The sequence below is a fragment of the Mirounga leonina genome, unplaced genomic scaffold (assembly GCF_011800145.1).
Source record: "Mirounga leonina isolate KUSES-001 unplaced genomic scaffold, KU_Mleo_1.0 Mir_53, whole genome shotgun sequence".
NCBI lineage: Eukaryota > Metazoa > Chordata > Mammalia > Carnivora > Phocidae > Mirounga > Mirounga leonina.
In genome coordinates, this window is record NW_023270807.1 from 71,501,186 (window position 1) to 71,514,206 (window position 13,021).

Below are 13,021 nucleotides of genomic sequence, written 5' to 3' on the forward strand. Positions count from 1 at the left end.
GGTGATGCGATGGCGTCTGTCCCCAAGTCTCTGAGAAGAGCCTTCACCAACCCCTAAGATTAATCCGAGAAAAAACAAACCAGGCTCAGGGGTGCAAAGACTGAGCGGTGCTCTAGGGTCCACCTCTGCCCCGCTTCGCACAATCAAGGCTGCCCGGCCAGGGCGTCGTTTGTGTCTGAAGAGACTAGGGATGGGGACAGTTGCAGCCGCTCTTCCCTCGGACAGGAGAGTGGGGTTTTCTCAGATCTTTCTGGGAGCTTTGGGTGTGAAAAGTGTCCTCCGGTCCAGCGCAAGATGTAAGAAAGGGAGGAAAGAAGGGGTAAGATGGGAATGGGACTCCCGGCGAGACGGGCGCAGGTGGGGAAGTGAGTTCCTAGTTGAGCATCTGCCCAGACCTCAGACAGGTGGAGAAAGGCAGTCCCGCCTCGGCCCACCCCGTCCCCGGGTCTGAGCTGGACCTGTGCACCGCCTTCCTTCTCCGCGACGCCGGGGGGCCGGGGAGCCTGCGGCCTCCGCCCCCGCCCCGCCCCGCCCCGCCCCGGGCTCTGGGCTCCGGGCTCCGCGGGGCGCCGGCCCAGCGGCGGGTGCGCAGGTCTCCCGCGGCCAGGAGGATGGCCAAGGTCCCGGTGCTGGAAGACGCCTTCCTGCAGGCGCAGCCTTCGCCCCAAGTCTCCCCTGAGGCCCAGGGGGAGTGCTGTGTGCAGCTCTTGGGCAAGGGCTTGCTCATTTACCCCGAGGAAAGGGTGTACCTGGAGGCTGAAGCGCAGCCCGGGGGCGCGCTGGGCAGAGCGGAGAGAGGGCAAGACCCGGAGCTGCCGGTGGGAGTTAAATCAGGTGAGCGCTCTGCCCTCGCGGGGGATGGGACTGGGGAGCGGGTGAATTCTAAGAAGGGCAAATAAAAGTAAACACATCGCAAGCATAACATGTATGTAGAGTGTTCAGTCCAGATCTTTGTATTTTCCCTAGGAAAAGATTTGTCAACTGGAAATGAACTCTGAGGGATTTTACATAGTTCTCCTCTCACCGCCCCCACCCCCCCTTAGACCACCGCGTTTGACGCCAGGGTACTTTTAAAGACGATTTAATTGATTTCGCGTTCTGATTTTCTTTATCATTCTTTCAACTTGCAATCAGAAATGCATTTAAGCAATGGTAACTTTTCCTCTGAAGAAGAGGATGGAGAGAGTCACGACAACAAAACCAAAGCAGCCGATCTACACCTCTCTCAGAAAAAAACCATCACGCAGATGATGAAGGATAAAAAGAAGCAGACTCAGCTCACCCTGCAATGGTAAGACTCCCACAGGGGTACGTTTCAGCACCTGTTGAGTCTTAAAAGTCAGTATTTAAAAAAAAAAAAAAAGTATCTTCAGAATCTGCTTTTCTCAGTTTGCTTCTCCCTCAAACTTTTTGGGGGAAGTTTAAAACACCAATAGGAAATTTATCCATTTTTTTCACTGAATATTTGGTATGGAGAAATAGTCTGGTATTGATAAAAAATGATCTGCAATGCAAAACCCCATCACTTTGTTCATTATTGACCCAAAGTATAATTTTGTCAAATGTCAGCAATGACAAATGTTTTTATGACTTGGTTTCTTAACATAAAATCAATTTGGTCCTTATTATATATTTGTTATGTGGTAGTTTTGTGTTTATAAAACATGATTCTTTAAAACAACTTATAAGGAGGAAGTACCTTAATACTGTCTTTATCCTTATGAGGGCAAATTAACAATTGTGTATTGGTCATTAGGTGAAATATGTGTGAATGAGAAGACATAGAAAAACCAGTTAAAATATTACTATTATCTTAAATAAGTGTTCAACTATTTTTATAGCACCTGTCATATATGATTTATTACAGTGAAATATCATGAATTGGATTTTGAGGAAAACCTTTTAAAACCAAGAGTTTATCAGTAGGCTTTCTACATATAGAGAGCATTTTGTAATATTATCTAAAAGGAAGGGGGATCTAAAGTAAAAACTCTAGGCTTTCTTACATACTATGAAGAAATAGGGGTATAAATTTCCTCCCAAGTTACAAATAACAAGCAAATAATTAAAAAGGTCTATTTACTGATTAGTTGTATAAGATGTTTATATGTGAAGTATGATCTAAACCTTAGAAAAATACAATAGAAAAAATAATAGCTAAAAAAATTACCAGAAAAACCTAGTAAATTTTATTTTCAGTTGAGTTAAAATTTGCATATACTAAATTTTTGTGATTATATACTAAACCTTTTCAAATATTTGAAATATAAATCAAATATTCTAAGGTTATGGTTTAACTATGGAAGTTGATGTCACACTTACTGGTTAAAAATACACTGAAGCAGTAAATATTTGAGTTAATTATCTGGAATATTTAGGATACAACTACTTTATTAGGATAATTGGGGCAGAAGTGTTGATTAAAGATATATTATGGAGAGCTGTTGAATGATCACTTCCAGTTTTTCAGTTCAAATCAAGTGGAAACAAACTTGTTTTTTTTTTTATTTTGTAAATATGATTGCATTATAATTAAAGGAAAAAAATGTCATACCCAAAATTAATATGGTACTCAGGGCTGGAATTATTCAGTATTTTGAAGGTAATGACAATGCCTACAAGAACATCAAAACAGCAGGGGAACAGTTGACATTTTATGCATGCCATTAAAATATAATTTTTAAATAGTTGAATGTTTTCTTAGTGATTTTCATATTTTTTGAAGCTATAAAATGCTGTAATTTTTGTTTGAATTTTCCACAGCCTTTCCTAAAAAAGAGTCTTATGTATATATTTTTTAAAAATGATGTGAGTTATCTGTATTTTGAGAATTTTCCCTTAAGGTTGTGTAGATTATTAGGGATGTTAAAAATTAGAGCTGAAAATTAAAGTGAAAAATCTGGCTGAGTAATTCCAGTTTTCAACTGTCAACTAGGTGTTTGGTTTTATGGATGCAAATCTTACTGGGTTATGGTTCTTTTTTTTCTTTCTTCATAGAAAAATGGACATCTGATGCTTTACATCTGATGAACATCTCTTTTAGCTTTTATCTCCTGTGTCTTGGGAATAGGTTAAATCAGAGATCTTGGATAGTTGCACTCAATTTTAATCTGAATGCATACTCTATATTGCATTGTTCCTATATAGGAATAATTATAATTTTAGTATACATAAATTTTAGTCAAAATCACCTACTGAATTGTTAGAAAAACTGGGAATACAATCTACAAGTTCTGAGTTCTTGATTGTTGTTCAGATATTTGTAATACTTAAATATATATTATCACATTTATGTAAATCGTGTTTAATTGAGATTGTAGACATTCAAGTTAAATAGAATTATGTCTAAATTTTCAAAATTTACGTAAGTATATTTATAACAGAGTTGAATTTATGTATGTCATATTTGGAAATGTCTCTGAAGACATACATTGTGTTTCAAGTGTATGGTATGGATTAGGTAGTTACAGTACTGATCACAGCACAAGGCGTAGGAAGAGAAATAGATCAGTACCATTTCAGACTTAAGCGAAGCGAGTTTACTCTTAGGTATTTTGCAAATAAATGCATCATCATGCTTCCCTAACCATTTAGGGTTTAGAACTAGTTTGTGAATGAAAGTTAGAGATTGTAAACATTTGCTGACCTAAAACCGGGCAGCCCTTCAGGGTTGAGAATATCCTTTAAAAAAAACCCATCATCTTCAATTTCATCATTCCCATTTTATCTCACGGGGCAAACCGTAATGAATAGTGAGGATTTCCATAGAAGTAAGACCTTGTTCTTTGGGATATAGACCAGGTAGGAGTGGTATTATGTTCACCATGGTATTTTAACTGCACTAACAGGAGTGCATTGGGCCTGTTGCTCTTCTAACATTAGTTCTTGTGATCTGACTTTTAATAATATCCGGAATAGAGCAAGTCTACTCATGTCTGCTCATGAACCCATTTATACAGAGTTTGTATTCAGAGCTGTCATTAGACCAATGTGAAAGGGGAAAGGAAAGGAGAAAAAAAGAAAAGGTTTGACCCAATTTTTTGCCTTTTTTTTAGGCTTGAAGAGAATTACATCGTATGTGAAGGAGTCTGCTTACCGCGGTGCATCCTTTATGCACACTACTTAGATTTCTGCAGGAAAGAGAAACTGGAGCCAGCCTGCGCAGCCACCTTTGGCAAGGTAAATGACACATATTGGCTACACTACTTTACAATTCGACTCACGTCAGGTAGACGGTGTGGAAACACATTCATCTGAGCAAGTTTTCTTACAGAGTATTAAGAAACTTGTTTCACAAGCATAAATGAAATTCTTACGGATGTATTTGGAACTACTGTATGTTTTGTCTTGATTTTACCTACTATAGGTTTTACCTTGAACTACTTTATGTTTTGAATATTAGAACCCTGGCTATCAGAAGAGTTCATGTGACATTAAAGGAAGCTCCCTTTGAGCAGTGACATACATTTTCCTTCAAAGAGGAATATGTTAAAGAGTATGGTATGGCCTGTATTGAGAAGCAAAATTAAGTGGAGGTGACAAGTATCTTGTTGATGCAATTGGTGATTTGCTTATAGTCTAGCTAGTCCAAGCATATGGGTTTTTAATAGATTTTTACTTTCTTTCATAAATAGTTCCCTTGATTCTCCATTTCACTCTGGGTATGTTTACACCGCAAACTCCAAGATGTTGTGAGAGGATTGATTAAATATTGCTCATTTAAAAACATTCCTTTCTGCCCAACCTGTATGGTTAGGATGGGAATCTATAGAATTGGCATTACTATATTTACGTATGTTGATCTTATTTTGAGAATCAGGAAACAATACCAGTCTCTTGGGAAAGCCTTGTTCTTTGAGATTCGTCTCATGCTCTGCCGTCTTAAGAACCTAGGATCGCGTAGAAAAGCTATCGCAGGAGGGGAAGAATGAAGGGGGGGATATCAGAGGGGGAGATGAACCATGAGAGACAATGGACTCTGAAAAACAAACTGAGGGTTCTAGAGGGGAGGGGGGTGGGGGATGGGTTAGCCTGGTGATGGGTATTAAAGAGGGCACGTTCTGCATGGAAAAAAAAAAAAGAAAAACTATAGGAAGCTTAAGTCTCAAACATTGCATCGCATGTAAACTGAAATCCAAATTCTAACCTGTAGAGGGACTCGTTGTCTAGAAAATAATGAATACTGTAGTCTGGCTTCTCAGTTTTTGAAAATAAAATAATTTATAAATTTATTTTGAAAACGTATCTGCTTACGGGAGTCAGTGTGATATGCTGCATGGTAGTCTCATTTTTTAGGTTCTGGCCTAGACAGTGATTAACTAATTTGTTGTGAGATCTTCTGAAAGCACTTCACCTTTTTAAAAACTCAGTTCACTCACTCCCTAAAATGAGGAAGTTGTGTAAGGCAATTTCTAATGTCCACTTCAGCGTTGCTATTTAATGAGTCCACCTATGGCAATCATCCTGTTTGGGGAATCATGGAGCACCTTGAGAATCTGATTAAAACTATAGAACCAGTCCCCAAGAAATGAACATATACAAGAAGTTTGCCATGGAGCCCTTAGGAGATCATACAGTTTCATGTTTCATGTAGAAAAGATTTCGTTCTTTAATCACTAATGCTAATTTTTAGCAAATTTTAGAGAAAAGAACATAGAAAAGAAAAACTTTAAAACACTGCTGTGGAGATCTGGTAAGGCAGAGAAAGTTTCCTGTGTTCTCTCAGGGTTGGAGATGGAGATTTAATTGTGGCAAATCTCCGGATAAAATTATTATAAAGATACTCAAATTTTTCCTTTAAGTATGTAAGTAAGGTAATAATTGCTTTCGTAGTCACATTAAGTGAAAGCAGATACTGGTATGATCCGCTTTGGAATTGAGACAAGAGCAGTAGGATCATCTCATCAAAAAAGTATCTTCCTGCCTCTGCTGATGTATTATTGCTTATCAATATGGTACATGTATGATGTTACTTCTTCCAGACTAAATATTTACTCAAAATTTAACATTTACTTTCTCTAATTAAGTGGTTACAAGTTGCTTGCAATAGAACCACACACTTCCTAAAAACTAAAGTAATTGACTTTCCTTTTAGACAATTCGCCAGAAATTTCCCCTCTTGACAACTCGGCGACTTGGAACAAGAGGCCATTCAAAGTAAGACCCACTGATGAGCATATATCAGATCTGTACATATGATACACTGTACATGAGGACTGACGCATGTAAAATAAGGATTGTCTTTATCAGTGAGTGGAAGCAGGTATTCTCTTCTTGACGAAGCAGATTTGTACCATCTGTAAGAACTAAGAAGAAAAAAAAGTGGATTTTAGAATGATGTTTAAAAAACAAAACTTATACTGAAAAATCATAATATGTTATTTCTTCCGATAAAATATTTAAATGAATCATTGTCATAATCTTCAAGCCACTAACAAAGGCACCAGTGTCACGAAAGGGGCATGTCTATGGCTGATAGGGGGTCCGATGGAGCCCACAGCACTCCCAAAGGCAAGGCCAAAGCCAGGAGGTGAAGTACGATTCAGGTTCTTCCTCTGCGTTTCTTTCCCAGGTGATGATTTCTTAATATCCTCTTCCTTTCCCTTTAAGACGAGTGACCTGCACAAATGACTTCTTTGGTCATCTCTTCATGTACGTAGAAACATAAAGTAAGTTCTCTCTCTTGATAGCTTCAGCTTTTCTTTTCTCTTGTGGGAGTCTCTGTAGGACCCCAGGCACAGGTTCTGATTCATCCATGATTGCCTCTGTCCACGGCGTTTTCAGGGTTTTTTTTCCTCCAGCCTACAAACCTATTCAGGTCTATTTCAGGTGGATAAAAATAAAATCCTCTCAAACCTGCTCTACTCTTCACAGTTGCTCTGTTATTTTGCTTCTCGTTGCTGTTCCTTGAAAGAGTAGCTCTGCTTCCTTCCCTTACCATTGTTCACATGCTTGTGTCCTAGCCCATGTCTTTACCTGGACAGAAACTCCTTGGCTCATTGTTACCATTAGTCATCTTCCTTGGCACCCATCTAGCGCGTGAACCTGCTGACAGAGCCCTCTGAAGATAAATCAACGTGTGAAGTGTCTCCCCTGGTTTCTCTGTCACAGCACCTGCTAAGTCCTCTTCCCTGTTCTACCATTCGTTTGCTAGCTCATCCAGTGTCTTCTTTGCCCTAACATCTAGTTCAGCATTGCCCAAGGGAATATAATGCAGCCACATATTTAATTCAAACGTTTCTAGTAGCCACTCTTAAAAAAGTAAAAAGGAACAGATGTTATTTGATTTTAATGTTTTATTTAATCCAATATATCCAAAATGTTGTCATTTCACCAAATAATCAAAATGAAAATTATTGAGATATTTTACATTCTTTTTTCCCCTGCTAAGTGTTTGAGCTCCAGGGTGTATTTTATACTGATCGCACATCTCAATTCAGATTAGTCACATTTCAAGTGGTCAGTACCCACATGTGACTCGGAACCACCCTAGTGGATAGCTCAGCCTTAGTCACTTGCCAAAAAGAATAAATTTTACTCTATGAATTCTCTTGAATTGGTCTCTCTCCATTCTCACTTTCATAATCTGGCCTTCACTCTGTCTTTCCAGTCCAGTCAGTATGACTCTTCCAAATCGACCTTCTAAAGTTTCCATTCAATCATATGTCTGTCGTGCTCAGAAAGTTTTAGCAGCTCATGGCGAATATTTCTCACTTTGACCTTCAAGGTCCATTATGATTTAGTTGCAAACCATTTGCCTACCTTATCATCTGCTTCTCATTTCTCAGCTTGTAGCCTGTGTTCCCACCAAATTAGGGCCCAGTACCCTCTGCTTCACCCTCAAATGTCATTTGTTTCTTTATGCTGTCTTCCTCCATGGAAAATGCCCTTTCCCCTACAGGTATGTTGAAAGCTTATCCATTGAAAAAAATGCCTCATGAACCCCCTCTTCTTTTGAATTTTTACTTACCTCTTGATTTCTTGTAGGCTCTTTCTTTATACCCTCACAGCAGTTCATTGGTACCTATCTTAATATGAAATTAACTTAACTTTTCCCCTCAAAAGATAATATATTTTTAAAAGATTTTATTTATTTATTTGACAGAGCGAGACACAGCGAGAGAGGGAACACAAGCAGGGGGAGCGGGAGAGGGAGAAGCAGGCTTCCCGTGGAGCAGGGAGCTTAATGCGGGGCTCGACCCCAGGACCCTGAGATCATGACCCAAGCTGAAGGCAGACGCTTAACCAACTGAACCACCCAGGTGCCCCAGAAGATAATATTTTGAGGATAGAGACTTTGTCTCATTCATTTTCATATCCTTTCTGTTGTCGGCTACATAATCGATGATCAATTAAAACTTATTTAATTGACTCCTATTAATGTTAATAACCTGTGGTCTGAGAAGGAGGAATGAAATGCCAGATTGAAAACGACTGAATTCCCTTCTAACCAAGTGAGGACTTGTTTTTCAAAGTTGAATCAGTTTAACTGGCTGATTTCTACTGAATTTGATTCCTACTGAATTGTGTAGGTGGAGGAAAGATCAGATGGTGTTTGACGTAGATAGTAGAAAAAAAGGCAAAGCAATGCAGAGAAATCGTCTTCACAGGATCTGCAAGAGGGCAGGCAGGCAGGCTGCAGAGAAAGTCAATTAATCCTAGAAGGAGCCTTTAGGATTAGGGATGAATCATTAACCCTGTCCATTGTGACACTGTGAGGCTCCAGTGTTTAGGTTTATGTAACAACATGTGGTAACTTCAGGCAATGTGTTTGATATCTAAGAACAGATGTGCCCAAGAGCAAAGCATTAATAATTTGAATTTTTTTCTACCTTCCTGATATGCCATTTGCTTTTTATAACTTGCCTGTTATATTCATGGTATTTCGATATCTTGGGGAAAAAGATATTTTCCATAGGGAAACTAAGTAAGTTGAAAGATAATGGCGAGATGTAGAGTTTGTGTATCTTGCAACTGGCAATGTTTTGATGTACTTATTCTTAGCCAGACAGTTTCCCCATCTTTATTTATTTCTAAGAGTTGCCTAGAGTTAGGAGCATGAAGTTTAGAGTTGGGCAATTCTAAGCTTTAATCCCATTACTCCCATATGGAGTTGCTGTGTGACACCAGATAAATTGTTCCGTTTTTCATCAGTAAAGAGGGTACACAGTATCTGTCTCACAGGTTTGTTGTGAGAATTAAATGAGTTAAAGTATAGGAGTGGTTGGAGAAATGAATATACTTTCAACCTGACTGTCCTTAATAATATGAAATTAATCTCTCAGTTCATCCAAACATCAGCAATGCAATTAAAAGTTATTTATTGAGCACTGAACACACACACACACACACACAGCACGTGCACAACCACACACTCTCAAATCCTCACAAAGACAATGCAAGATTAGAATTACTGTGTTTTAGGGACGCCTGGGTGGCTCAGTCGATTAAGCCTCTGCCTTCGGCTCAGGTCATGATCTCAGGGTCCTGGGATCAAGTCCCGCATCAGGCTCCCTGCTTGGGAGGGAGCCTGCTTCTCCCTCTGCCTGCCGCTCCCCCCTGCTTGTGCTCTCTCTCTCTGATAAATAAATAAAATCTTTAAAAAAAAAAGAAGAATTACTGTGTTTTACAAATGAGGAGACTGCAGTTCAAAGATTATTGACTTGCCCAAAGCCACACGCATGCTGTAAAATAACAATGTTGGCATTTAAATCAAAGTTTATCTGACTCTAAAGTTTGTGCTTTGTCAACTAGTAAATCCTACTTTTTTTCTGGTATCAGTCATATCAACAAAATAATTATTTAATTGAACTTTTGATTTTTTGAGGTATAAATTTCATTTTTTGCCTAATCTGTTTTAAAAACTTATTAATAAATTCTTCAAGAGCAAACATTTTCTGTTTTTCTTAAAGATTTTATTTATTTATTTGAAGGAGAGAGAGAGAGAAAGAGCACAAGTGGGGGGGCAGAGGGAGAGGAAGAAGCAAATTCCCCACTGAGCAGGGAGCCTGATGCAGGGCTTGATCCCAGGACCCCAGGATCCTGGACCCTGACCTGAGCCGAAGGCAGAAGCTTAACTGACTGAGCCACCCAGGCACTCCTAAAGAGCTAATGTTTTCTGAAGCCTCAATCGTAAGGCACTTTAAACTATTTTATATTTATTTAGAGATATTTATGTTTTATATAAATGTGTGGTTGTGCCACACATTTGCTTTTTGCTTTTAATTTTTGTCCTAAACATTTTTCTGTGTTGGTATATTATCTTTACAATCATCATTTCTAATGGCTAGTTAATATTTCAAAAATTCACATCTTATGAAAAATATTTTTATGTCTATGGAAATATGAACAATTGGTGAAACACAGAAATATAAATGAAGAAGTAAGAATATCTTGGAGAAAGAGAAACTTATAATTTCTGTGAATTTTACCATTAATTTTGCAAAACGCATTTTACTGCAGTGGTGTTTATTCTAGTGCCTTAAACATACTGTCACTAAATATTTATTGAATTATTTCAAAAATATAAATAAACTTAATATTAATTTATTTTGACTTCTGTGGATCATATATTAAAATATATTAATATTATATAACTGCTTAATGTTGGTTATTTAAAAACAGAAGCTCTCAGTTTTTGCCCAAATGTCATAGAATAGCGAAAGTATGTCCAGTCATTTCATTTGAGTTCTTCAGACAGAATTTATTTTAGATCATGATTAACTCAAAAGATTCTTCTGTATTCTGGGCACAAGATAGCACCACTGTTTCTAAAACTGTCCTTGGATGCCTTTAGGGTTCATGGAACCTCTTCAAATTTTACTCCCTGTATAAAATCTGATAGTTGGGAAGCACTGATCTTTGTGAGGAAGAGATTGATTAGTAGGATCTAAAAAATAGGAGTGAATTTTGTGTCTATTTTCAGGTTCTGTTTCTCTAAGTTCTGACATCACTGGGTATTAAAAGGATTCGTCCTCACCTTTGTGCAGGCGCTACTTCTTTCCCTCATTAAAGTGAAAGATGAAAAAGTAACTGAATAAAATGAGGCAAAAATTTATTCAACCAAAAGGAAGAGAGAAAATATATAAAATAGATACATTACAAACAAACAAAAAATCCAGATGGACAGAATCACTAGGTAGATATCACAAATCACGAGATATCACGCACTGTCAAAATTAGAAACAATTAAAAATTGAATAATTTGTTTCCACTGGCCCATCTCATGTTCTACATGAGAAGTCATTGCTGCCAATGGTTCCGGAAAAAGGTCTTTAAAGGTTAACATCTGGTGTCAGAAAGCCTGGCTCTAGAACATCTAACCTGAGTGAGCCTTGGGGACAAAGCCAGTGAGTTTACAGGGACAAAGCTCTGCTCTCTGTTGCTTCACTCTCTATCCCTTCCTTCACTATCACCATCCCCTCTCTGCCAAGAAGCCCCAGCGGCGGACTCTGCACATTCTCAATACCAAGATAAAAACTGACTTGGCTTTTGAGGTTTTTGTTGTCTTCTCTTTGATTTATTACCAATGCCAAATTATACACCTGATTTTTTTTCTGTGCAGTATTTTCAAATTTGGATTTTGAAAAAGTAACAGTGAAACAAAATCAGATAGGCACAAAAGAGTATCTAATGAAAAGTAGTTTTTGCCTGTTTCATGTTATGAATGGATTATATCAGTAATCAATCCATTCATATTTTTATCAACGTACAAAGCATGCTGCTGAAGAGTTTTTAAGGTGCAAGTAGTGGGGATAGGGTACGTGCTATCAAAAAAGTTTCACTATTAATATTCATTTATTTAATGAGCATTTTATTGAGTGTCCTGGTGCTGGCGAGGCCCTGGGGATAGAGTGGTGAAGAAAAAGCACCTGCTTCTCACCCTTGCTCAGAATAGCTCAGAAGACTAAGGGAGAACACTGTTGGAGACCCACCATGTAGATTTCATAGACAGGGTAGACTGTTTGATTTGAAGTTACATTTTAATTTCTTGTAGACTTTGATCAGTCGAATCTTGGTTTTCAGACATGATGGACAAAAGCTATTATCTTATTTATTAGTAGTGATTTAGTGGGTTAATAAAACTGATACGGCAGCTGCTCTTATCATAGTAAAGTTATTGCAAGTCCCTGAACAGCTTAATCCCATCATTTCCTTATCAGTGATCATTTGTGCAGTGTAAACTAACATCAGGGCTACTAGCTCAGTGGAAACATATGTTTCAGGAATTCTATATAAGGACTGAACTGGAAAGGAAGAACTATAGGGGCAAGTAGAAGTTTATCAACAAGTGAAGAAAAGTGTTAGACACAATGTAAATATTTTAGTAGTAAGAGCAGCAATAATTTCCTTTGTCCTGTTAAAAATCTTTTATATTTTATAACATGTTCACTTTAAAATGTGGACATAAAAACTAATGAATTAATCTTCTTTCGTGCTAAAATGTAAATGATAGCTGTCATTTGATGTAAGGCTGAGGATAATTGACACTAATGAATGAACACAATTTATTAGATAATCACAAAGATCCTTGTTATTATGCAAACATTTTCTGAGAGAAATTAGCTAGTTATACCCAGGATTTTTAAGCACTTATCATATAATTTTAAAATAAAAATGGATAAGAATCATATAGAGAGAAAGAACTGTGAAATGTTTGGGAATCTTTATTCAGAGTAACCCACAGAATCAGCATTGGGTAGTGGTATATAAATGAAAATAACTAGCTAGCTCACACTTAGGCAGACACATTTTTATTTGACATGCACCAACCATATGTCTTTGTTGTACTAGAATATTTCTGGCAAATATTTCCTAGCAAGATTTATTTTAGGCGAATATATTAACAGTAAAATAATGTTGTAAAATGTTGGGCTTGAGATGAAAAATCCATGTATACTTTGCATGAAATTACTCTCCCTAGTTTTATGAGGTTTACCTTTAGCTGTTAGGAAGACAGAGCTGCTCATTTATTATCTCTTCTCTGTTCTCAAAGACATTAAATCATCACTCAAGTGATAAC

At 37.7% G+C, this 13,021-nt stretch overlaps 1 protein-coding gene across 1 annotated transcript in view; it reads left to right on the forward strand.

Annotated features, from left to right (window-relative positions):
• Positions 1-611: 611 nt before the first annotated feature.
• RFX6 (regulatory factor X6) overlaps positions 612-13,021 on the forward strand; it is a 55,879-nt gene continuing 43,469 nt past the window's right edge. The window contains exons 1-4 of the mRNA XM_034991465.1: positions 612-834; positions 1,135-1,291; positions 4,056-4,179; positions 6,095-6,156. Coding sequence (XP_034847356.1) covers positions 612-834; positions 1,135-1,291; positions 4,056-4,179; positions 6,095-6,156 — 566 coding nt within the window. The remainder of the gene's footprint in view (positions 835-1,134; positions 1,292-4,055; positions 4,180-6,094; positions 6,157-13,021) is intronic.